The 27,260-nt window shown below is 42.7% G+C and overlaps 1 protein-coding gene across 1 annotated transcript in view; it reads left to right on the top strand.

The window, feature by feature from the left end:
• GFOD1 (Gfo/Idh/MocA-like oxidoreductase domain containing 1) overlaps window positions 1-22,657 on the top strand; it is a 64,504-nt gene extending 41,847 nt beyond the window's left edge. The window contains exon 2 of the mRNA XM_057370455.1: window positions 21,113-22,657. Coding sequence (XP_057226438.1) covers window positions 21,113-22,032 — 920 coding nt within the window. The 3' untranslated portion in view covers window positions 22,033-22,657. The remainder of the gene's footprint in view (window positions 1-21,112) is intronic.
• Window positions 22,658-27,260: the final 4,603 nt, after the last annotated feature.

Raw genomic sequence — 27,260 nt, 5'->3', positions numbered from 1 at the left:
TCTAAGGAACTCTGAACCATTTTTGGGTTGCTTTGCCCAGGACTTGTGTTTGCTCTTTGGGTCATTGGCTCATCTTCCAGGCAGAAAGAGGATACCAATTGCCTTTATGGTTGGATGAGTCATTGTGCATCAATAGAACAGACTGCTGGGCAGGAGTGCTGCATTCTTCCAATCCTTTTAGGATCCTAATAACCCTTCCTGCAAGAGGATCTCACACCCTGGTCTTCTGGGGTTTGTGAAAAAGACACTGCTGTCTGTCTGTCTTATGGGAGCATGGCTAGGTTCATTGTGCCCAGCTGTCAGGGGAACCTCCCAGGCTGGAGCCGGCCCCGTGAGCAGAGAGTGAGTTGCCCCATGGGACACCAAGCACTGCTTTCTGCACAGTGCTGGGAGTCGTGACGCTCTGAGGCTCATACATACAGCAGGGTAGCGATGAAGACACCCCACCAGGTGGTTTAGCTCAGTACCCACCACTGAAAGGAGCCTGAAGGCATTACAGCATCGCCTGATGGGTTTTGGCTGTGTGTTTCATGCCACCTGGAAAGGCTTCAAGGACGTTGCAGTGCACGATGCCTCGGGTGCCAGGTAAGACCTGCTTAGTCATGATGAGTTGGTTTTTCCTTCTAGACCGGATTCATGTTGGTTTAGCAGAAACTGACCCACCAGAGCCAGATGCTGTATTCTTTAACACATTATGAGGCACTRTTTGAAAACAAATTCACCAGTCTGGAGAATAACAGTCTGTTTCTTTTAGTGTGAGATCCAATGTGGRAATGATGAATGGGTTTTTGCTCACATAATTCCCTTTCATCACAAAAATTACTTTGTTAAAAATTTTCTGGTTGACTAAAGAAGCCATGCAAAGACTCAGATTTGTGTATTTGCACAGYTCTAATCCTAGCAAGGATAGTAGGAACTGCTGAAAACATTTTGCCACTCCTTTGTGCCTGTGCTTAGTGAGGAGACTGGGCAATGAAGTTAAGACTTAAATGCTTTTCCAGGGAAACCTGCAATGCTGGCTTTCAGTTGTGAAATGCATCACTTCCCATCAGGCAGCTTGCACATTGGGCTGTCCTTGATCCCTTAGCCGTACTGCCTTCCTCACTGTGAACAGGAGGTGTGATGCTTCCCCTGTACTCTGAGGTACATTCCTGGTGGCACGTCCCCACTGCAGGCTGTGTGATGGAAGAGAWGAGTCTTTTCCCTTGTAGGTGCACATTGTGCTGGTTTTGTGAGGGCTGCCTTTAGGGAGGCTGGCAGATGCTGAGGCRCTCTCATAGTTGGGGTTGTTTTGAAGCTGAGAGTAGTGTACGTGAGACCTTTGTGGGTGTCTTACCGTTGGGTGTTTTGCACTTCATCTTCCTCTAGGGAGCTGCCCCTTGCAAAACAAAACCCAGTGGCATGCCAGGTGAGTTGGCAATCTGCTGTGTGTTGAAGAAAGCCCGCCCCGATGTTTTTCACTTGTTCCCCTTTGCATCTCATTCAAGCCCACACAACAATGTACATTAGGGGACGATTGAGATTCCTTTTGTTGTTAAGTTGTAGATTATGACCTGGTCTGATCTCAGACACTGCACCTGTTTCACTYTATTTTGCTATAGCAGTGCTGAGTCTTTACCTGGGGCATGGAGCTGGCCAGTGTGGACTCTGAGCTTTGAGATATGCTCCCGTTTCTCTGACTGAATGCTCACGCATCTCACATTTTGGCATCAGTCCACAGATTGAAACCCTGTCTGGCCTGCTGTGACCCTGTAATTGCATAAATCAGCCCTCAAATTTGGCTTCTGGTCATCATTTTTTGTGTTATTATGTATTGTATTCCTAACACAGTGATTTGTAAGAAGACGAGAGTTTCTGAAAGAAGATTTAGGTCAAGCTGAAAAAAATTGCTGTTAAATAACATCGATTTTGTTTTATATAACTGGGACTCTCGTTGAAGTCCCTCTTTAAATATTTAGTGACACTTTTTCTTCTTTAACTCAGGTGTCAGTGTCTTGTGTTGGCCGATGATATGGGTTCCCTTGCCAGCATACAGAGGTTGCCAATTGTTTCTTTTCATTTTACCAGGGCTGGCTTTCTATCATATCTGTACGCAGTGCTTGACTGTCGTATCTACATGATGGTTGAGCTCCCTGCAACTAGACATGGCTCTCTGACTTCCTCTAACAAGCTTTGCTGGCTAGGATACTCTTAAGCCCTTCTTGCATTACTCAGGACAGATCAGGGAAWGGCCATGTGTTGGCACAGTTTTTGGTTTCCTGCTTATATATCTTTTCTGATCACTACCTTGTATATTGCTTGGCTTGTCTATGATGTAAATCAAAATCCCTTCCTGGTCAGAACACCCACATTTCCTAGAAAAGAGGGGAACGTCAGTCTTGTGTCCCCCTCCTGTTGTGTCCTGTCCCCCCAGTCTGCATTTTTGTTGTGTCCCAGGATGTCCACTTTATTGTGTCATAACACATTCTGTTTATAGCACATTATACCTGCAAAGATAAAGACATGCGCTGCTGAACAGTCACAGCCTTTTAGTCATGGGTAGTTTTTCTGTATCCTTGAGCTGGATTCAAGCAGTTCTGTGAAAAGCAGAACTAATGAGACCTGATATTCACTTTTTTTTCCTGTGTGGAATTACAGAATGTGTAAAAAAARTTATCAAGAATCTGATGGACAAACCTATTTGCTTGCAAATAAATGTACACAAAATGAGATCCCACAAGCTTTGTTCCTTATGAAATTGGCCTAAAATGAGTCTGTAGCCAGTACCATCTCACTCTGTCTTAGGGGGAAAAAGTAGAGAATTGAATCTCTGAAGCTTTCTCCTGCTCAAACTCATTTGCAGGTTGTTCACAAGCTGATAGGAAATGGGAGCTTTATCTCCCCTCCTGTGCTATTCTGTTAGTTCCTTCAGTCTGATTCATGTTTTCACTGGCTAAATCTTAGGGATTTGAATGAGCGAAACTATATTAAAAATCTGCCATATAACTCASTAATACATATAGAAATATTTTATCCCAAATATTCTCAACAGGATTGGCAAAAAGCCCTCAAACAACACAAATCAATAAAGCACCCCAAAACAAAGTTTCCCCCCAAAAAAGAAGAAGAAAAAAAAAAACACCCCAAAATATTATACCAGATACTGTGAATTCATTTAATTGTACAATGGAATAATTTCTAATATCTGTGCTTTCAAGACATTGTGTCCTGTCTCCAGTGTCAATCCCATAAGAGGAATACAGCTTTTGCAGTGTAGCAACGAACCTAAATGGTTTTAAGGGTCCAACATGAAAAATGGCCCGATGTAATGATTTATTATGAGGTTTGGGTTTCATGTCATTAAAACCTGCCTAGAAGCCCAGAATTCAATTGTATGCCAAGAGCTTGTATGTGTTGTTAGGATGTGGCTTCCCAAGACAAACCAGTATTTGAAGCATCATCTCGTGGTGGGCCAGGCCACCTGCCAGGAACACCTGTGTGTTCCTCAGGAGTMTCCCACACCAGTCTCCTCTGAGCCTCTCAAACATTGAGATGGCAGAGTGTCTCAGCTGCCCTTTCTCGATGCTCTGCTCACTAATACAGGGGAAGAGCTTTGTCCTCTTTCCACAGCCRCTTACATTTGTATGCGCTGAAGTGRTGARTGAGGGCTAAGCCTGTCTCGACTGGCTATGCACAGAAGCTGTGCATAGCCAAAATTCACATTTGTATGCATCAGATTTCTCCTTACTGTCACTTCTTTTTATCCCACTCCGAAGTGACAGTAGAGAGGGGCAAATGGGAACAAGCAGTTCTTGCAGAGGAAAGTGAAGAGAAGAAGCTGTGAGTGATTTTGTGTGGAAAATTAAATTAGGCCTTGTGAGGCAACTGGAGCAAGGTTTTGTCCAAGGTGGAGGAAGGCAACCCTTCCTGCGCCCCTGCCCCTGCAACACTTGGGAATCATGTTCTTTCCCAAGGATGTTTTGAGTGTGTTACCCAGAGGTGATCTTCCTTGTGAGCTTTGGTGGAAATGTCAGATGAGTTGCAGTGGGAAATGARCAGCCACAGAGGAGAGAAGGCTGCCCATCCTTCCTTTGTTAAAACTGCCTCATCCTATTGAAATGTTTTATGGTGAGACAAAGCCCAGCACAATAGACAGGACTTAACTGTGTAATTCCTTTGGGGGAAACAAAAAGTGCTTCCAGTGCAGGTCCAGTCCCCTAAAGGGACTGCAGATTAATGGCTGAGAAGCCTCAGCTGACCTCAATTGGYGGGAAGTCATCTCATGTCATTCAGGAAAGCAGTCAAAGTCATTTCAGTTTTAATTGGATGTGGCATTCCTCTTCCTTCCCTAGACAGCATCAGGGGCTCCTGCACTTGCAGACTGACTGTGATGGTGTTCTGTGGCGACACAGTTATCTGGCACTCAGACCCAGCAAAGCCACGCCAGGATGCCTGTGCCTGCCTTACTATTGAGATCAGCCTTTTGTAATCCAGGTGTACGCCATGCTCCTCCTGTTGCTAAATGCCAAGGTTTTTTCCAGCCAGTTATGGCAGCTGGGTTGAATTTGTGTCCTGTGTATGCCCTTCATAAAAAAAGTGTTAGAGGCTGGTTTGATGCCTTTGCTGTTTTGGCTCGGGAGACAGTAGAGTTGAGAYTCTAAACAATGTCACCACCTGTATGTCCCACTGCATGCTTCCACGCCTGAGTGAACAGGGCTTTCTTGATGGAAGGGGAGAGGTTTGAGATTAAAACTCCTTGCAGTATGCCATGGAGATACCTGTAGCTGCCCCTTTGGACTATCAAAGGCATGCTCTGCAGTGTGGAGTTTTGACATCCTCCTAGGGATAGTGGGGCATACTGGATTCACACCTATTATATACCTGATCAGAAATGCTTGTTCTGCTGTACTTCTGGAGAGCAAGGATGGCAGTGCTTCCACCTGTGCACAAGAGCATCTCTTTATAAAGCTAGCTGGAGATGGGCAGGACACAGTCCTTGCAGAGACCTTTCTTGCAACCACAGTCGATAATRTTTCTTTCTTTTTCTTTTTTTTCTTTTTTTCCCCTTTTTAATTTTTTTTTTTTAAGGCAGAAACCAGCAGCATTCTCTTGAATATTCATTGTAGAGAAAGCAATAATAGTCTCATTATATACTATTTAAGTTGGAGGGAATAAACCAGTCTGTCTGGCAATTAGAAAAAAAAAAAGCTGAAAGATACTGTGTTTTCAGTTAGAGGGAAGAACTGGACAGCAGAGCTCTGTGCTCTTCATTTCTGCAGCCACCTTCCGTCCTCTGTATGGGATCCCATCCAAAAACCCTGTGCTTGGCAGAACAGCACAAACAAGTGAATTAAAAAAATCACATAGCTTTAAAATTTTGCCAAGCTGAGGTAGCAGCAATTTGGCTGTTTATATATCTGCATGGGAGTAGTCATTAATCACACTGTGCATGAAGTTCATTTGTTTGCTCCTAGGAAGGGCTGTTTTCACACTAATAATTGCTTCCATATGAGAATGGAGGTGTGTTGCTCTGCTTTTGTCACTATGAAAGGATGTGCTGGAAAGCTAAGCCTGAGGTAGATACTTGCTGTGCATTACAGGTCTTGCTTGCATCCTTTTAGCTTTTTTCAGCCATTAATGAAATTGTCTGAGGCTTTTTGGAAGCAAAAAAATCCTGTTCAAGTTACAGATGGTATTAAACTTTTACTTTCCTCCAGTCAATCCTTTCTTCACTTTCTGTATCTTGTGTAATACTGTCRCCTTTTTTCTTAGTTTTGTTACAATAATGCCAGAAGTCAGAAAGCCAACTTTGTTCTTGCCTTCTTCTGCTCCCTGAAACTGACGTTTCATTGCCTACCCTCAGATTTTCTGGGCAGCTGCCTCAACTAAGGACCAGATGCAAAGGGGTAAAGGCATGTTGCAGCTTGATACTTCTTTTGGATGTGTTCACTGCTTGCAGTGCCTGGAAGGGTTATGGGCGTGGAAGTGAAAACTCTTGAGTGACTCAGTGAACGATGCTGGCTTTCTGGAAATGACGTTATGCACTAGAGTCTTTTCTGACAAAGAAGTAGAAGAGCAAGAGATGAGCTGGGATATTGCATCACTTCCCCTCAGCACAATATTGTGACCAGGTGACCAGATTTCTGTGTTTTGTCARTTCCCACTGTGGAASGGACAATTTTAGATGAGTCAAAYCAAAGATGACRACAAMAGAAGCTCTGAACCATACAGCTGGRGARCAAAATACTCTGTGTAGACTTGGGAGGGCCAGTTTTGTTACAAACAAACAACACACATTTTTTCCAAAGGATAACCCAACTGGATGTGACTCAGAAGGGAACCATCCAAATTTCTGTGAAGCCCAGCTCCTTTCTGGTGTCACTGAGCCAACTGAAATCTGCTGTATTGTAAAAACACTGGCATCAGCACAAGCATGTGCTTTGTTCACCCTTGAATATTGTACCATTAAAAATAGGTTTTTTTAAGGGAATGCCACACCTATAGCAAAATAGTATTGTTAAGGCTTGTCCAAGGTAAAGCAATCTGTATTGCTGTGATGACATCCTACAAAATTGGAAAACTCCTCTGTCAAATATGCTGCTGTAGTGGAAAACAGAGCTTGCAAGCATRTTGCCACATTTTATGTCCTGTCAGACTTCAAGGACAAATACAAGCGGCACAGTTTAGAAAAAGCATTTTTGAAGCTAAACACATTTGCAGTGAACAAAAACCTCACTTAAGGAATCTTAAATATGCAGGCAGCTTACAMAATTCATGCAGGATTTCTGCAGCATGTATAAGAAATGTTTAAAGACCAAGCAATCTGTTGTCTCCTGATACTCTGGAGTTCCTGGAGATGTGAGCAGCTTGCTGCAGCCTCTGCTGTAGCACTCCCCARCCCTGGCAGCAGGACAGTCTCAGATCCACCAAGTCATGTTTCTTCCAAGGCAGCAATGCTCATTACACAGTGCTTGTGCCAATGTACGTCAGCTGTACTTCCCTCTGGCAAGGATTCCTCCAGCTCCAGATAGACCACAGGGTCTGACTGACCTTGCCYRTGCATTCCTAAACCACCCTTAAGAAAATAGGTAACCTATGTGCAGATACTTCATCAAAGAAGGGGAAGGAAGGGATACATACATTCTGTGTTGTRCTGCTATGCCTTTGGAAGGTAAGGATGTGCTCAGTRAAACATCTGAGGTGTCCATGCCATGGGAAATTTAACTTTGACTTGTTTGGATGCTTCCCTTGCCTTCTGCCTCAGGGGCAAATCCAGCTGTTGTAATGTCCTTGACAGAAACACATGGGATTGTGGGACRATGCAGTGTGTGGTAGGACATGTTACTGCTGCAATAGGAACGCCTCTTCAGCACATGCTGCTGCTTGTAAAAAGTTTGCTCACAGGCTGAGTAAGCCAGGGAAACCGAAAGATTCGTGATGAGGACAGCCTCTGGTGCAGGGTATGGCAGTGTGAGCATCCAGCATGTGTCTGGAGTTTGAGGCTGGCTGCTGGGCTCTGTAATCTGGGCTTTTGTCCTAGCCATCATGCTGGAAGGTTCCTGGGTGGAGTCGCTGGTCTTGTCAAGAGTGGTTCTGATGACAGAGTTGCTTCATGACTGGCATCCGGAGGCAGGGCAAGCCTCTCATTTCACCCAGGTCATGACCTTTTTGTCAGGCCTAACAACGTGCAGTCAGCCATTATGGAGATGAATTTGGGCTTGGAGGAGGAACACATTACTGCAGCAGTTCCCCTGAGCTGCTGTGTACCCTGTGATGATGAAGCTGCAGTCAGACCAGGCTTACCTCCTGAGAAATCATAAACAGTGGTTTTGGCATACCCCTCTTGGTGCACTGAGTCATGGGGGTGAGYCTTTGCCAGCAGTGAGTTGCCTGTGGAGAAATTATCCTTTCCTGTGTTCGACATTCTGTTAATTTCTAGTTTGGTGGGGTAAATATTAACCCTTAGCTTAGCTCTCTGCAGGGCTTGCATGACTGACTTGTGTCTCTCCACAAGGGTCTGTTGCTGCTGGTGGGTATAACTACAGCCGGGTGGTGTTCCTCCATTATTTTGGGAGAGCTTTTGTGTGATTTTTCTCCACCTGCTGGAAAATGCCTAGGGATGAATCTAGCCTAAAGCTCATATTTCCCCCCTAACTGCGAGGTGCCCACAGTCACGTGTGTGAAAACAGGAAAGCAAGAGCCTGGTGGTTTTGCTACACACAAAATCTCTGGAAAATCCCTTGGGCAGTCCGACCAACATTTCTGCAGCTGAGGTTTGTTCTTTCACTTCCAGCTAAAGGTGAGATATTACAACAATCTGCAAGGTGCAGATACGGTGCTTTTTTTTTTAAAGGAAAGAGTAAATCATGGCAAAATTGGATGGAAAAACTGAAAGGGTGGTGCAATTTGTGCAGATGAAGAAAGGTTACTTGGGAGGAAGGGGTTTGATAAGAATGCTGCTTTTGCCACTTTGGCAATACCTGTACAAGGAGGAATCATCAGACCTCCTGGCACCTCTTTCCTCTGTCTTTACAATGTGAGGGTGATACCTGCTTGGCTTTGTCAAGTGCTTTGAGATCTGTGAGTGAACTGTGGCTTATAAGTGACCAGTGGCAGCTTCAATAATTCTGTGATTAACTCTTAGTTACCCTTGTTCCTCTAAAGGGATGATCTGACTCCCGGTGTTTTTTGTAGTGGGTGCAGATACAAATTCGTAATTTAGTTGGAAGTCGGTGATGACACTGAAGGGTCAAAAAGCTCCTCTCCCATATGTCCTAGGAAGTGGGTTTTTTTTGCATATGAGAATTCCCAGTTCAAGTTTAAATAGACTGGAGTCATAAATGAAAGGGAAAATAAGAGAGTGGTTTTAATACATTTTCCCCATTCCTAAGAAGCAAAAAGCAAATGGATTTGGAATCAACCCCTCAACACACCAGGTGCATGTGGCACTCTGCTGTGGCTGTCCAGGAGGGTCCTTTCTGAGGGCTCGTGAGCGTGTGGTCTTCATCTGGAGTCTAGAGCAAAGCTCTTGTCCAAATCCATCCACACACAGTCATGTTCAGGTTTCTAACTGGAAGCTTCCTCCAGACTGAAGCACGTGACAAATAATGCACACCTCCCAAGGAGCTGTCTGTCCTGCTTGGAAATTAGCCCTGGTGTAAGCTGTGTGATGTGATGTTTTATGCACAGACTTGTAGTGGTGTGGCTTCCTGTGTGGCTGGTTAAACTGGAATAAAGATGATCTATTGAAATGAACCCAAAAAATGATAACAAACTTTTAATCGGGGAAATGTGTGTACGTGGAGGTGGGGATGGCAYGTCTCTTAATGCATCATTATGAAATAATAAGGAACTCTGTGTAGGCAGGGCATAAAAACCCAAAGAATTCYAGGCTAACTTTCCATCTGTACTTATTGAAGGGTCTTTTGGGYGATTAAAACCCTGGGCTATATTAAATGATTTTAAATATACAAGCTTGTTACCGTGAAGCCACTTGAGATATTGTACAATGTGATTGCAGATGTATGCAAATTGGCRTAATTTCCATTTGACATATGCATGGTAATTATTGAAAGCTTTTTTCCAAATTYATTTTTCATGTCTGCTGTAGTTAATTTGCTATCTCCTTTTAACACTGGCAATTAAAATTATTTGCCAAGAGCAAATCCTTGCTAACAAAAATGGTGTTTTCTTTAGCCTGCAGCTTTTCCTTTGATTCCATGATGAGGTACTGTTAATCAGAGAAACCAGTGCTGGCCTCTGAGTATCCAGYAGGGCAGGAATACACTGCAGCCAGAAAAAGAAATGCAATTAATTAGCCTAAGCTTCTTTCTAGCATCCCATCCCAGCGCCTCCTGGGTTGCCRTGTTTGAGTGAGGAGGTGCTCTGTGAGATCAGAGTTAGCATCTCAATAGGGCTTAAATTGAAAACTGTGCCCACTGTGAGATTTCTCCTCACARGTTTTTGCTCATTCTTCTTTTGTGGGGGCTGCACATAGAAAATAGCGTATATTTGGTGAAAACAGTGTTATTGGGCTGGAAAAAAAAAGAGCCTTCTAGGGTTGTTATGTTTTGGGAAGCTGAGCTAAATCTGTGACTGAAAAATGCAGCAGTTGAAGGGCTTTGGGATTCTAGCTGCATACTGTTGTTCAGAAATAAAGCAATTCTTATTCCCTTGAAAATGTCTCATCCTTTGTGGCCTCCTTTTCCTTGGAGATCAGTGTGTTACGGAGGTTCTGATAGGAAACACAAGTGCAAGTGCTGTCKAAGAATTGCTGACCTACTTTACAGGTGTTTTATTCTTAATTGAAACAGATGTACCTGCAACAATGTAGGTGGATAAAAAATTACATTTCTTACAGCTCCTGCAAATTCAGGAGAGCTCTGCCCTTGAAGTTTATACCCTGCCAGTATTACATCCGGTTCTCCTGGGCCTTCAATGGGCCGAGGTCCAAACACTGGTTTGCAGTGAGCTTAGAACAACCTGGGCTGCACTTCTGCCACAGCACTGGTGGGCACTGTGAGAGAACTACTCATGCTGACATGTCTTTCCAAGCCAGGTATCCAGAATGCAGATGGTAAAACAAAGCCTGATGTGAATAGGGGCTCATTTTCCCTTGTTAGCTTGTGGAACACCTGGCACAAGAGGGTCCTGGGATTGCAATATAAATGCATCAAAATCAGTCAGTGAGGCTGATGAAGAACACAGCAAACTGGGCTGCCATAATTAACTATATCCAGTCTAATGAACATGATGGGGAAATATTTCAGGGTTGCTCGGTTGTCCATCAGTTTTTCAGTGGTGAGGAAARGTTCCCAGTATCCATTAGAGCAAGTGGAAAGGCAAAATAGCATATTACTTCAGCTGCTACTGTGCTTTAGSTGTGTCCTGTCTGGTGCACACTTAGCCAGTGTGAGTGTGAATGGCATTTTCCAAAAACCCTTTTGGGAAGATTAGTTTGCAGATTGGCTGTAGACAGGACAATATGGCATCCCRGCAGATTGCACCCGATGAGTTATTGCTCTCTGAGTCAGCTGGTTGGGCTGCTGCTGAGTCCTTGGCTCTTGTGCAAGCTCTGCAGCCTGGGGAGTAATTAATCAGACTTCCATCGTTCTTATGGACCCAGAGTTGGAGCCRGGGAAGTGTGATGTCAGTGTCTCCCATTGTCAGAATTGCTGATTCATTTGATTCATTATTGCTGCTGCTTTTCAGAATGGGTTTATGGCTCCTCTTTAGCAGCGTTTAGCTCTCACAGACAGGAATATAAAATACTACCCAAGAAAGTATGCCAATTCTAAGATTACTGCCTCAAGGGAAGGGCTTTATAATTCATTTAGAAGTTTCTCTAAAAACCTGAGAATCATAAAGTATTGTTGGATGAGAAGCTAACAAAAGTACAGTTAGTTTAAAGCCTCATTTGCTTGTCATCTGTTCATTGACCATGTTGCTTAAAGAGCCAGACCAGTGGCCAGTGGGACTGTTTTAATTCATGAAATTACAGCCGAGGCAAATTTGACATCAGGTTTGCTGASGCCTGATGCCAGCTCCCTGGAAAACTCGGTTATCAAAATTCTCAGTACAAAATGGGAGTGGGGCTGGACTGATGAAACATAGCTTGGTTATGGGTAGGATACAACTGTGCTTCTCAACATTGACTCAGAGAAGTGGGGGTTCTCCATAAGAAGGTATTTTGGCTTGAAAGCATCCCAAGAAAAGGATTTTATTATAATCAGRATTTTGATTTAGCTGGCTTGATTTTTCTTACATGGGCCAAGCTAACTTTTTYTCACCTGTGTGTTCTGTAGTCCCAATCCTTGATGTTCTTGGCAAGACATAAAAGCTATCTCTGATCTGAGTAGAGGACTTAAGACTGTGAAGAGGAGATGAGAAGCCATGATGTATCCATGCAATGGTCTCATCCATAAATAGCCTTAGGCAAACTTTGATGACTTAGGCAGGTGGAACAATATTGTCCTGCAGATTCACTGTTGTGTGTATGGTTTTGTAGTCTCCCARGTCCTGGTGAAATGGCACAGCAGAAATGAACAGATGGGAAAGACAGCCTTGAGCCCTCTGGGGGAGGTTGGACCAACTGCCCTGTTTCATCATGACACCTCTGGCATCACAACTTTTCTTCTCCTCTCTGCTGCAGCCTTTCCTGAGAGCAGAGCAGTCATGCCAGCCTCTCCAGCCCTGCTGCTGCTGCTGCCCCTCAGTGAGCAGAGGGGGACCTGCTGAACAATGGATAGGAAACCACTGAYAGAATGTTCTCTCTGAGATGCATTGTGCAACCCATCGGTGTTYGGTGCTCGTCCATCCCTGCATCACGTGCCGGAAAATCCAGTTCCACGGCTTTTGAGGTCTACTAGCATTTGCCTAGGAATTATAAATTGATGTTTCCAACTTGTGCAGCTGTGTGTGTGAAAGATAAAATGTGGTTTACAGTGTGAGCCGGTATGTGCAGGTGCACACAGTGACACACAGTGTCCATGCACTCACTACTGAATGAGGCACTGCTCACCTCCACCTGGTGTGTACTTGTGTRTGTGTGTGAAAGGGGCTCTCCTGCCTGGCATGTGTCTGTGTCTCTGTGTGTTTGTACTTAAAACGAAAATTGTATGTRTGGGCACAGTCTTGAAATGAGTCTAGTTATGTTACTACATCCCAATGTGTAGCTGGGTCCTTTGGTATCTGTAGTCAGTACAGTATTTGGGAACTTGAGTAACGATCTTAGAATTTATTTTAACCACTTATATCAAAAAATTAGGTCAAATGCATACTCCATTCATCCAGCACTGCAGGGGTGACACACATTTTTTTCAGCACAACAATCCTTCAGACTTCACTGGGCAGAAAAAGAAGTAGAAATACCCCAGCTGAAAATATTGCAGAGAAATAAGGCTAGGAAAAACRTTTGCAGTAGGATCTGGGCTAAGTGGGTAGGGAAGCTGATGCTTCATACAATCATCATGTAGAAAGGATCATACTGGAAACTTCAGTGTCTCTCCTGCAAATAGATTGCCATGCTGGATGTTTACTGAAGAAAAACAATCCTGAAGTGCAGGGAAGAATACAGGGTTTGCTGCTCTGCACAGTGATGCCATGGAAGATACWGATAAGGATCTGATGCTGCTACTTGCCGAGCCAGTGGGGTTTTCTTTAAAACTTGGATTTCCTGTCACTTTTCCTGTCACTTGGTTGGTGAGATGTAATTTTTCAACRTTCATAAAGCTTCATGAATCCTGTACAAATGAGCCAAAATAATTGCATTAATTACTCACTGGCATTAGTCTGATGTTTATCTTTTGTCAGTTTTTTATTTAGTACCAGATTGCAGCTTGCTAGTTTTAATGGGGTAGAAAGGGTAGGCAAGAGAAACATAAAGAAAATTAACTCTAATTAAGAGTCATAAATTTCTGTGACTCAGAAAGTGTAAACAATTCTGTGATGGAAAAGCAAGCMGAAAGAAAATTGAACTGCCTGATTTCCTAATCCTCCCAAAGCCTTTAGAACAGCTGGGCATTTAGTTGTTGTCAGCTAGCACAAAAAGAAACACATTTAAATACAGAGAACAATGTCTCAGGAGAGTAGAGGTTGATTATAGACTTTGATTGCTCTGTGACTTCTTTACTGAGGAAAAGAAAGGTATTATAATATAATGGACTGATGACATGTATTTTGCTCTAGAAGTTGAATAGAGGGAATGAGAGGAGTTGGAACAAATAAATGACCAAACACAGAGATTTTTCACCAAGTTTTTAATTTAGTCCTAAACCAATTAAAAGACACTGGAAATCAAAGAATGTTTGCTTGAATGAGGTCTAAATAGAATGTCTGGGTTTTTTTTCTCAACTTATCTGAATACTTAGTGCAGGTCTTTTGGGTCTTTTTTTTCTTGTATGAGTAAGTAGTTAGCGAGGATGTGATCATGCTCTTTGGATGCTAAGTTGAAGATGTAAAAATCAAACAGAAATTTGGGAAAGCCAGCATGGTTTGTCCCATATACTTTTTCCCAAACACATATGACAGCATGGAAAGCATCCAAATAGGGCTCAGGGAATGTAAGCCTGAGCATATTTCAGATGCCTGAACAGATAATCTCAAGCTGAGGCCCATGAAGCATTTCCTTGTGGTGTGCACAAGTAGCTGGTTTGTTAGGGTGTATTTGTACCTCCTCTAAATTCCCAGCAGTTAAAGGTTTTTAAGTAGTTAAAAAAATTACCAAGTGCTTCATTTATGTCAGTCTCCAGTGYCGTTATTTGCATAAGTGCCTACATAGAAGAGATGAGAATGACATGCCAGGTRGTCTATAAACAAGGAATTAGGCTCTGGCCCACATTAGGAAAGGGTTAGAGAGTTGTGCTTTGCCTTGCAGAATATGCTGGCACACACAGAAATGCAAGTCTTGGTTGCTTTGCKTGTTCTCCAGCACATTCCCCATGCATTGAGTGATGCAGAAACGTTGTACTGCCAAATCAAAGCCCCCAAAGTAACAGAAGAAACTATCAGAAATTTATAAGGACTTAGGAAAGTTACATTCCAATCAGCACATAKAATCTTTGTAGAAGAGGTTCCATGTGATGGAATCTTAGAACATCTCAAGTTGAAAGGGACCCATAAGGATCATTGACTCTAAATCCCTGATCTATGCAGGACTACTTGAAACTTCTSTGGAGCAAATGTCAGTCCCGTGTCAAGCACGGAAGGATGCCTCTCTTCCAAATGTCACGAACACTGCTACAGCAATATTCATATCTACTGTAACATATGAGCAGACATGGCCCCAGTCCATAACCCTAATGACTRCTAAATAAAAGCTAGTATCAATATTAGTACATRAAGAAAATTGATATMATCATTACATTCTCTCACACTGATKAACCATCCTGGTTCTGCTTAGGTGGCACTTACTTACCTGCAGGCATCATTATAATATTTTTGAAGTCAGCAGGGGTATTTTCCCAGCATAGGCACCACACCTCAGGAGCTATCTACAATGACCCCAGTACAGCTTTTTTATTTTTTTGCTTTTTTTTTTTTYCAAGACAAATCAGTTCCTTGTTTTTCCATTTATTTGAATGGGTTTACAGCCTGCTAGTCCAGCTGCAATCACTGCTATGAGCTCACAGCTTATGGTAACCTTCTTGCCTGTTGAGCCCAATTGCAATTCTGTCACTGCTTGTGTGAGCTGTGTCTGTCTTGTCAGCTGAGTGACACCTAAACTGTCGCTGGAGGTGATGCTCTTACATCACCAGGAGCAAGGCATCTTTGCAGGTTATTGTCTCATGCAGGCAGTCACTTGAGTGTAGTTTAACCTATGATTACAGGGCAGCCAAGGCAGAGACAATTACAAACAGCTTTTTTTTCCCAGTGTATTTAAATGTTTAAGTTTTGTTTGCAAAGGAGTTGTGTGAAAAACAAGTTACATSAGTGAGGATAAACCAGCCTAAAAACTGGAATCAGGTGCCATAAGTGAATCAGAGCCATGAGTGAACTGAGGCCCTGGCTTTACAAGAGTACAGTTTGGGCACGTGTGTTTTTACTGTAGATATTTTTAATCTAATATTTGTGAAGTGCAATTCATCCCAATTGACTGTAAAATGTAACAGTGCATATGTTCTTTTACTTCATAATATTTTGATGCAGAGGAAAACATGCAGGGTTTGTAAAACCTATAAGCCATTAGTTTGCTGTGGCCAGCTGAGCTATCACTCCTCAGCAGAGCAGCGTTTTACCCATGTGCTTTCCCTGTCTGTTTCAGYTGTGAAGGAAAACACGTTCCTTCAGTCACTCTTATTTTCCTTCACACTTACAGCGGACTAGGAATACACACATGGCCTGTTAATATGAATCAGATCGTGAGCTATGACTCACTATGCTGTAGTAACTTCATTTTTTGCAACAGCTCTGCATATCTGTGATTAACAAAGATTGTCTTGGCCAATGTTGAGCTGTGACTAAAGCCAATCTTATTCAGCATTCATCTTTCAGATTTATTTCCTTGTCAAAAGTTCCCTTAAATAAGGTTTCTTTGAAGAAACATTGTCATGCCGTCAATTTTCCCTGGCAGATGTATTGGTTGAAATAAATGCATTTTTCATTCCACTGAAGAACTGAATGACAGATCATGCTCTGAATACAATAAATGTAACTATTGTTTTTATTGTTACYATGATCATTACTGTGTCACAATATCAATGGCAGCAGCATTTCATAATAGCAGAGACACATCTACATATTAATAAAAATCTTCCTTCTGTGTGAAAAGATTTTTGAATCACCTGAGTGATTGTTTTTTCAAGATGGCCAGACATCGTTCTTCATTTCCCAGAAGAAGACAAAGGCCTCCTTATTTATTGTATCTGTATTAATGATAATGCAGATTGTGACCATTTGGAATGTAATTCTGTAGTAGCTGCTATTTTAAGAAAAAGGTGTTTGCAAAAGTTGCTTTTAAGTATTTTAAATCATCCATTTAAAACTGTGGTAAGCGTGCTCTTCCACTACTCCTTTATTTTTTGAAACGCTCAGACTGTCCCTTGAATGCTTGACAGTTCTTTACTTTTAGAAATCTATTTTTTGGCCAACTAATTTAGCTCAGTCCACTAAAACCTTATTTATTCTTTCCTCTCCCCCATCTTGACAAAGACCAMTAGGTAGCAACAGCTAACTAATGAATCTTTGTGGTGCCAGTGAAGGGTTTGATTATATGYCCAGACTCCAAATAAAGCCCATTTTGATTTTCTTGTGAATAGGAGGAGGAGAAAATACTGTATTGGGGCCTCATGTCTTGGGATGAACAGATAGAGGACTAGTCTTACTTCAGTTCAGTGGCACTTTTTTAAGTAGTTGGAGTTCTTTTATATGAAAATGTTTCTGTCCTTATTTGAWACGATCAGATGCGATAAAAGGCTGACATTGTGGGTTTCAGAATTAGTGATGCCTGTGCTGGTTATAGCCGCTTAACCTTCCCTGTGCTCTGAGCCCAGGAGCTCTGCTCGTTTTCAGGCTGTGCAGCACRGGGATGATACAGGGACAAAGAAATGTGGGCTGCTGGTAGCCAAGGAGCTTGAATCATCTGTAAAATGCAGAGATGCAAATGCCAGGAATTGTAAARTCGGTCGTTAAATTCTTACTGTAGCTCCTCACTCTTTACCTGCACTTGCATGGAAAAAACTGTAAATATTGCTACCCTGGAGCATATCTACTCACCACTCACTTCTGGGTTTATCTCCAATTCACAAGGACTTCCTTTTTTAAAGATGAAGACTGAGGCTTKCAAATAAATCATGTCTTCCTGACAAAATTAATTAGTGTGAGGTGGGTGACAAGCCATTAGAGCATGGTCAAGATTTGGCTTTTCAACGAAAGGTGCTAGAGAGATCTTTGCTTGAATGGTAGCACCAATGACAGCACACAATTTTTTTTTTTCTATTTGCTCAGCTGTTTCTAGAGACGTCTACTTMATCAGAGAAGATCAGTGTTCTTCAATAATCTTCTTTACAAAAATGCAGATTGGTACCAAAGCTGTTAWGGTTTGGCTTGGGGGATGCACTTTATGAGACTTTGGTAGGAGATATGTTTCCCCACTTTCTGCTTTGGATTTGGGCTGGCSAGGAGTGAGTCTTCACTTACTCTGTGCCAGGTCAGAGAAATCTCATGCCTTGTGATTTAGCACCTGGTTGGCACCACTCCCTCTCTTTCTAAAGTATAGCTGAGCAGGGAGATCAGGGTGAAGTCTGTATGAAACCCTCAAAAAGACTGACATGTTTGTTGAAATTGAAAATATTTTTCTTCTTCATTTTACCTAAGAAGTGAAGAAATCAATGCTCAGAAGTTGCCTGATTGAGAACTCTAGCACTGTATACCAGATTTCTTGATGCAGGTGGAAGAGGTGGGTATTCTTTCATAGGATGAGATTTATTCAACTCTCTGGGATGAGATTTATTCAATTCCGTGGCTTATCAGCATGGACAAATACACTGCACTYTGTTGTTGCTAAAACAAGCTGGCTGCACTTCTCTGCATTTAGGTAATTAATGAAGTTTTTGCTGTCTGTTTTGGTGCAATTTTCAAAGGCGTGTGAAACAGCAAAACACACTGAGCGAATGACAAGCAGAAACAATTCATCCTTTCCTAGAGTCTCRTCCAAAAGTGAAGAGGATTAGACCACAGCCCCAGATTAAAGGAAAAGGGGGTCAGTTCCTAGAGAAGCCTTTGCAGCACCTGCAGTCAGAGCAGGTGTTTCCATGGGACTGTCAGTGTTGGGAAGGGAGMTTTTCCTCATACACTGCCCTCTTCTCTGCCTGATGCTGCTATAGAGAATGGCTCAAAGGGAAGGTGCCTTTTCTTCCTTCTCCTTTCGAGAAGGGAGTGGAGGGAAGAGAGCAGAAAAATGGTGTTTTGATCTGCCTGATTCTCATTCTGGTTGCACAAACACACCAGAGTATTTCTCTAAATTGAATTAAGCAAACCTTTCATGTTCTCTCCCTGCTTCCAGAAAGCTAATGTGGTTGCTTGCAGATTTGCAGCTACAGAGGAGACAAAGATCTGTAGCGTGCATGGACTCAAGTGCTGAGCAGTGTCATGCTGAAAGAACTATACAAGCCTTAATAACATATAAAAGCTTTCTGGGCATCAAGCAAAAATCTGTTTAAATCCCTGACAGGGATGAGAGCACAGCATGTATTATCAGCATATGCACAGAGACAGAAAGTCTCTCGGAACATTTGCATTTTGGATTTGCTGAAATTAGAAGGTTCAACCTTAGAAATGGTGGAAGGAGAAATTTTAAGACCTCARCTTCTTCCCCATATAAATATTTAGCTTCTTCCCTTTTCTCTGCATGTTTGTCTGAGTTTCACTGATCCCAGTTGCAATTTTTCTTGAATGTAAGGGATGAAAAACCCATAGGCTTCTCTTTCATGTTATTAATCATAATTTCTTCCTCAGATGTTTACATTCCCAAGTATTCCCTGCCCCACATGGGGAAAGACTGACCTCCACCATGCATGGCACTGAACAGCAAAAACATTGTCCCTGGGCTGCAATTCCTCTTGAAAGCAGATCCTTTTCCTAGCAAGCACATGTGCAGAGCTGCATATCTTGAGCCACAGTGCCTGGACAGCCCTCAGATAAAATGTAGCAGGCGTCTGTGAGGTAGAATGAAGCAAGCTGAAATGGAGCAGAATGTGATACCTGTGGATCAGTGGTGAGCAGGTCAAATGATGAGGCAGTACATATTGGTTCTTTGTGAGGAAAAGTGCTGTTTCAGGAAGGTTTGACTCTAGGGAAGCTTTGTCTGAGTAAGATTTCCCTTATTTTGATAACTAATTTGCCAGACTAAAATCTCTAGCAAGAATCCATGTAACTCGAGGACTATTATACTGGTGATCTGTGTCAAGTGGCATAGCTGGAGCTACCAGTTAGGGGAATATAGGWCAGGTGGATGAATGCTTTCTCCAATATCAAATAGATGCAGCAAAAAATTATTCAGGGGCAGGAAAAGAAGTACTATTAGATTGAAAATGTCGACTCAGTCACCAATAGCTATCTGTAAAGATGAGAGAGAAAAGTAAGAAGAGAAAATCATTGCCACTGAATAGGAGATTCTTACCTAATTTAAGCAGAAAATGAGTATGTCTCTACTTATCTCATTAAGTAGAAGGTAGATAGGAGTGAGTTGAAGAAAGATCTTTCCCTTCTTGTCCATTAACTGGATGTGACTGCCACTTCAGCGATGACAGCCCTCCCTCCCTCCAGTTTCAGCTACTCAAAATAGCAGCAGACAAAGACTGGGAATAGGCAGTGTGTGGATAAGATGGTTATTGAATGTTTGGACTGTGACCCCCTTCTTCTTCCAGTCAGGCTGTTAAATATTCATGTAAGTGGGCTGGATAGATCCCTGCCATCTGTCTGTATTTATATGACTTCATTCAAACAGCTCCAAAACATATAAAATTTTATATTCAGAACAGCTCTTTAAAGAAAAAGGGATTTTTTTTTACCTACCTGAAGGGAATAGTAGTGAAAATACAATGTGATTTAGCAAGTAATCACATTTATTCATCTGGGCTCCATCAGTGAGGACCCAAATTCAGCTCTTTTAAGTACTGGGCCCAGCTGTAGCCCAAGGCTCTCAAGGCAAAGATCATATTTAGTGTTATCGTTTACATCCAAAGTGTTTCATAGCTCACCTAATACTGACAGTTAAGCATAAAAAAGTGCCTGAATGCAACTAAGAAGGAACTGGAGATTCTTTCRCTGTATGTGTGTGGGTGCAGAATGAAAGTGTTTCAGGAGGAAAAATCAATAATAAGCCCATTATTTAGCCTGCACTGCATTCAGTTGCACACCTTGATGACCAGATAAAAGAGGACTGTCATGCAAGYTTCAGTAGACAGTTTGCCATATGGACAATTCCATGAGGGAACAGATTGTCACAGCTATATTTGACCTGTTTTAGAGCAATCGTGACTCTCCCTTGGCATCATGGATGCGCTGCTGACATTTCAGCAGAATGGTTTCAAAGAAACTTAAGTGCCATTGTCAAAATAGCATGGCATTTTGTGAGTGAGAAGCAATTTCTTCATTTTAAATTAAGCAGCAAGCCGAGTGCTTCTCTCCTCAGAGCCTCTTAAAACAGTCTGAGCAGGAATGATGGAGAGACAAGACTCCTGAGAAGACAAAGCCAGACTTTTCAATGTTCCTGTGTTAAGTTACTGAATACGTGCACTTGTGTCACTCATATGCTTCAGGAATTTGAGTCTGAACCTCAGATTCAGCTCACAGTAGCCCCTGTGAGATRGCTAAGGGAGGTGGTTGGTTTCATTCCTGTTCCCAGAAAGTAAGGTRGCTTACTTTCTTCTGTTCAGGCCCTCACCTTTGAGCTATTTTTACAGTTGAGTGAATTTTGAAAATAAATCAGAATGCATTTTCACTGTGGTGCTCAGAAAACTTACATGCATTTTGGAAGCATGCCAGAGTGGGTCTTTGTGCCTTAAAAACATTTCAATATGGTGTTATTCTTTTAGGAGTCTTTCTCCTTGGCTTAGTCTTTAAGAATAGCCTCGAGGCTTTCAGCTTACTCGATAAATTATTGTTGATGAATTTTTTTTCCTTTACTATTTTTCAGGCATTGGGAAAAACGTCATCTGTGACCGAACGGCGACTCCCCTGGACGCCTTTAGGATGATGACTGCGGCTCATTATTACCCAAAGCTCATGAGCATCATGGGGAATGTATTGCGCTTCCTTCCTGCCTTCGTGAAGATGAAGCAGCTGATCCAGGAGGGTTACGTAGGGGAGCTGCTGGTGTGCGAGGTGCAGGTCCACAGCGGGAGCCTGCTGGGAAAGAAGTACAACTGGAGCTGCGATGACTTGATGGGAGGCGGGGGCTTGCACTCGGTGGGCACCTACATCATCGACCTGCTGACCTTCCTCACCAGCCAGAAGGCTGTGAAGGTGCACGGGCTGCTCAAGACCTTTGTGAAGCAGACGGAYCACATCAAGGGCATCCGGCAGATCACCAGCGACGACTTCTGTACGTTTCAGATGGTCCTGGAAGGGGGGGTGTGCTGCACAGTGACGCTCAACTTCAACATCCCAGGGGAGTTCAAACAGGACATCATCGTGGTGGGCTCAGCGGGACGGCTGATTGTGATAGGCACTGATCTCTACGGGCAGAGCAACAGCTCTCCTCAGCGGGAGCTCCTGCTGAAGGACTCCACACCAGTCAGCAACTCCTTGCTTCCAGAGAAAGCCTTCAGTGACATCCCATCCCCCTACCTGCGGGGCACCATTAAGATGGTCCAGGCTGTCCGGCAGGCCTTTGAGGACCAGGACGACAGGAGGACCTGGGACGGGAGGCCCCTTACAATGGCTGCCACTTTTGATGACTGTCTGTATGCCCTGTGTGTGGTGGACACTATTAAAAAGTCAAACCAGCTGGGGGAGTGGCAGAACATTTCAATCATGACTGAGGAGCCAGAACTGAGCCCGGCATACTTAATCAGCGAAGCCATGCGGAAGAGCAGGATGTCTCTGTACTGCTAGCTCCTCTGAGCTCCTAGGAAACAATAGGAACCAGACAGSTCTTGGAGATGGTAATTCAGCCCCTGTGAAGGGCTTGAGTCTCTTAGAAACAGCTGAGGATACAGGAAAAGGAAATACAGTGTCTGGATCAATTAGATCTGTTGGCAGCTAAATGCCAAACTGATATGATCCTTCAAAATGCCCAAAACAGATAGGAGACTTAAGAGCTGATAAACTTAACTGTTTTAATAACAGTATTAGCTGGCTGATTGCAAAGATACATCACAGACTCATCCCCTGCTTGCAGGTGCTTTAGATTATCCAATTGTGTTTACTGTGCAAGGTTGGGAAGATCCTTTTAGATTTTTCTTACCTACCAGAGGGCTGTGAAGGTACTGTTGTGTCATTAAATTTTCTGTAATGTCTGACATAAATGGTTCTTACCATGACAGCTGACACCACCATGCTGTATTATTACACCTCCAACCAACACACAGAATAACAGGACTTGATGTGAAAGTGCCGCATGATTCAGAAAATCTTGGCAGCTGACTTTTCTTACAGCCTGTTAGGAGCTTCTCTGTGTTGGTTTAGTAGTCGTTCTTTTTTTTGGTTTGGTTTTTTTTTGTTTGTTTTGTTTTGTTTCTTCTTTTTTTTTTTTTTTTTTTTTCAAAAGCACAATTAAATAGGAAAAATGTGTGGCTTTTAAAACAAAGCAGTCCTCAACCACAGTGCATATGCCCCAGTATTTGGGGAGGGAGGGTCTTCTGTGGGCTCCTGATAAGCTTCAGTGTTACGGCTTTGCTAATTAAAATGGGTTGTGGAAAACCTTCATGAATGGAAAGTGGCATGACACAGTAATGATAATGGGGTTTATTATAAAGCCGAACTTAGGCTAGTCTTATGAAGATTTGAACAAAATTTCCTTTGTTTGGGAYTGACTTTTGAGTGAATTCATCATGCATTTTGATTTTAGGTGGAAAACAGTAGAAATACAACCCAAAACCATATGTTATTTAGATGAGTGCTGTTCTTTTAAACCRCTGTGAACTCACACTTGAGAGTTGCACACCAATAAGTAATTTCATATCCCTTAACCCAGATGCTCCCATCTCCACCAAGTGGTAAGTGTGAGTGAAAAACAAAAGGGATGAGAAAATTTCCTATCCATTTACAAGGAAAAAAATTGCATAGGACTCCCAGCCTCCTCACCTCCCTAAAGTGGCCAGCTACTGGTACTGTATTAATCATTCCCTGTCACCAGTGCAGGGGTGGACAAACTCTTTTGCTATGTTTGTCCAGTTTTTCTTCTTAATATTTTAGATAGCAGTCTTGAAATAATTACTCTTTTGAGAATGTCTTGAAAGAATATAGTGAAAGGCACATGAATTATCCCCATTAAGGGATACTGTTTTTTTGCATAAAGCTGCTCCAGTGCTGATGTATTTACAGCACTAGGTCTTTAGATAGTAAAAAACAAAGAACACAAGCATATAGCACTAAATCGTATTAAACTTGAGAAAAACCTTTTCAGGGTTTTTTGTTAAGTCTGACTATGGCAAATAAGAGAACATTTGGATGAGCAGTAAATTAAAAGAGAAAATATGACCCTCTTTCTCAAGGCCGTCACATTACTTTTGCCATTTTAAGTTGGAAAGAGAACTGTCAGAGTAATTTAGATTTTTTTTTTAAAACCACTTAACAGTTTTGCTCTTTTTAGGAGCACTAAGGGCTTCTCGAGGGTTTTTCCTTCCGATTACTCTCTCTGATTGCTGTGTGCTCCTGCCTGTCCTATGCCCTGTTCTAGAGCTTCAGGTTTTCGAACAGGAGGGCATCAACAATGTGGTTCATCTTATTTGACTTTAGTCAGCTCAGAGTTCTGATCAGCAAGARAAGCAGTCAATAGAGAGAGAGAGCTCTCCAAAGGCTGACTCAGTTCATCCTAAGGTTAGTACAGAAGGAGRTGTCCACTGGAAATGCCTGTCTTCCTTTTTTGGAGAGAATTTTGGCTTCTAAATTTTGAGGTGGCTAAAGTTAGGAAACTTGACTCCTCTCCCAAAATTATTCATGTGTGCTTAATTTTTCAAGAGCATATGCGTGACCTTTCATGARATAATCCCCGAAGTGTAATAGTGTGACTGATGAAGGAATAATGTAATAGTGCAAAACAGCACCCTAGGGGAGAATTGTTTCTATCCATGTTGTTCTGCCAGTTCTGGCGGCTCTCTCTGGGGCTGTTTCTGCTAAAATCTCGGGCAAGCTTTCATCATTTCATCTTGGAAGCAACCCTTAACAAATTTAGTAGTTTTCCTTAAAAATGAGTTTCTCTGAGAATTACTGAGGTAGGATCTGTGAYAATAGGAATTTCCCATTGCAACTGTCATGGTATATACCATGCCATGCAGTTCCTGCCCTGAAAAGTACACARAATAACACAGAGGATTTGATCAGTAAATCACCTCTCTCTTTCGTTAAGAATAGAATCACCCACAAGGGGATCAAAAGAGTTTTCATACAGTGAARCAAAAACCATTTACTGGAAAGAGTGGCTAGTTCAAGTCATGAATGCAAGCCTGGTGGATAATTAACCATATTTAGTTAAACATCATCCAAAAGTAGAACCAAACATGGACCAAAATGTTTGTGAATCTTGCTTCTCAGTGGTTTGATGATTGTGCTGGAGTTGCTCTTCATGTCTTTGCACTTCATTTTGGTTCACAAATGTTGACTGTTTTTCCTATCCGTGTTTGCTTCTTTTCCGTATCTTTCTGGGTTTTGTGATGCCAGTTGGAATCCCATTCCCTGCCCCTGCAGTGAACAGGCAAGACACAGTGTGTAGGGATAGTACCACTGAGCTCAAACTTTMTGCTCTGGATCCAAAGGTATAGCTGACAGGCATCATCCATCCKCTGTGCAGACCTACTGATGGAGCTGGTGCTGCTCAGCAGAAAGAAAACCCAATGCTTTRGTTACCCAGACATCTGATGCTACTGTTCGTATTGGCTTGCAAATGGGTCAAATCTTGTACAGGTTGTGTTGCTGGTTCATGGAGAGCATGGACTTCTGATGGCTACAGGGATGTTATCAGCAGGGACTTCTGATGGCTACATTTATGTTATCTAACTGGGATGGCAGCAGGAGCTGCATATATTCAGGATTGTATGGCAGTTTTTCCATTCTCTAKGAGGTGAAGGTGTTGTAGTGTCAAGTGCAAGCACACTAAACTTCCACCTGGCTTAGATGAGGGAAGAATTGGTTTATTTATTGAATGTGTGTTGTTATTCTGACACATCATCTGGGATCTTTCTTGGCAGCATCCAAYCCTCTGCTCCTGTGGTACAGTTGAAAATACATTGAATTTGCCCTGARTACCTCTGGAATTCATGCTGGGTTTAGGGACTTGGGCAGCAGGTAGCAGAGTTGTACTTGATTGAACTCAGTATTGGTACCACCCCAGGAAGCACATATTTGGAATTGCACTTTTAATGCTGTGCCACAAGGTTTGAGACAAATGCTGCTAAATTGGTGCAGGCCTAAGAGCCAAACTGCAGCTACTGCTGGAATTTACAGTAGCCCCTAAATGAACTTGTTCATACACTAGGTAAGGAATTTCATTCCTCTTTCCCAGGGCTGCCGTTGGAGAGGCTCTTTCCTTTGGCGCCAACCTGTGCACCGATCATTATGGTCTGTTGCCAATCACTAAGGTCTGTTGCCAAAGACAAAAAGAGCCAAAGGGTTGAGCCCAGGTAAAAGCTTTGCTGCTCTGCAGGGCTCTGTTTCAGTGCTAGGACAGTCAGCTGAGAGAGGATGTCTTATTTCCCATGGGAATAATATTGGGGTTCACACCAGGGGTGCAGCAACTCTACCCAGCCGGGCACAACCGAAGTTCTTCAATGTGCCCAAAGGGAGGGTGGTGACTGCCGCAGGGAGCAGCAGGAAGGTGTGTCTGCAGGCTGGTACCTCTGTGCCTGTCCCACAGCGAGGATGTGCTGGTGGTGTGGAGGGCGAGGGCTGCATCTCCTGAGGGTGACGGCAGCAGCCTTGCTCCACCTCTGTGTGTGGGAGCCCAAGAAGGGACCCTGCCCTTGGGGAAGCAGGATCTGTCCCACACTTCTGCTGGATATGTGCACATCCTTGATGCTGATCTCAGTGAAGTCCTACATGGAAGCATAAGAACTCTGCAGAGCTTGGGGTTTCCTGTATCTAATATCATGCATGTGTTAAATCTGTAGTACTTTAGCTGTGTAGTTAGAAAATGCCAAGTAGAGACGATGCGACCTTACCCATGCAGCCAACACAGCAGAGAATTGGGGCATGCCTAGATGAGTTTTGGCTAAGGATGGGCTGCTCTGGAGCTCATCCTTTGCTTTGGCTGGAAGCATGCTAAATCCCTGCCCAGCCAGCATTGGGCCATCAGAGGCACTATCCACTTTGTACTTTGTGTTCCCTTCTTTTCCATAATGTTCAAAAAAGTGACTGTACAAGTGAACAGCTGTTCTGGAAGTTCAGCCATTCAAAAAAAAGGAGGATTTTCTGCTGCATGTGGTCACAGCACAAGGATAATTTAATTTCTTATTTATTTTTGTGTCCATACAAACATGGAAAAGACTCAAACAATTTAAAATGAGTCATTGATCTACCAAGAAAAGGCATATTTTATTTAATTGCTAAAGGTAAACATAGTATCTTGATGTTGTCTTTGCTGAGATTCAGAATAAGTGATGACAAAACTTCTTGTTGCTGGGAATTTTTGTATGTGACTTTTATTTATGTCCTTCAGCATAATGTATCACTCATTATGAGGTCTATTCCCTGTTGTGTATTTACAAGGGTTTAAAAGTACCCAGCAGAGTTCTGGCTTTGTGCAAATACTCCACACTGGTGTGGTGTTCCAGAACCCCAKTGATGTACCATTAGTATGTATGAAACTCAACACTGGACTTTTGACCTCTGCAGTTCTCTCTGGGTATCTGGGGCTCATTGTGAAATGGCAGGATTATTCAGKACAGCAGTTTATGTTTGTTGTTGAAGTTGTTACTTGTGGGGAGCAAAGTTTGTAAATTTTAGAGATTAAGTGTGACTGAATAATATTTGGCAGYCTTATCTGCTTTGAAATTTCTTCTCTTGAGCTGCTGGATGAARTCTGTCCAATAAAAATGATTTCCCTATAACTGCCCACTTCCATTTGCTCATGAAAAGAAATTTTTAAGTAAATGGGACTACACATAATGCTGCATTCATGAACTGAT

Source organism: Malurus melanocephalus, unplaced genomic scaffold (assembly GCF_030028575.1).
Source record: "Malurus melanocephalus ecotype Western Australia unplaced genomic scaffold, MMel_1.1 scaffold_126, whole genome shotgun sequence".
NCBI classification, from domain to species: Eukaryota; Metazoa; Chordata; class Aves; order Passeriformes; family Maluridae; genus Malurus; species Malurus melanocephalus.
The sequence above is the reverse complement of the archived record's forward strand: the minus strand, read 5'-3'. Positions and strand labels throughout refer to the sequence as shown.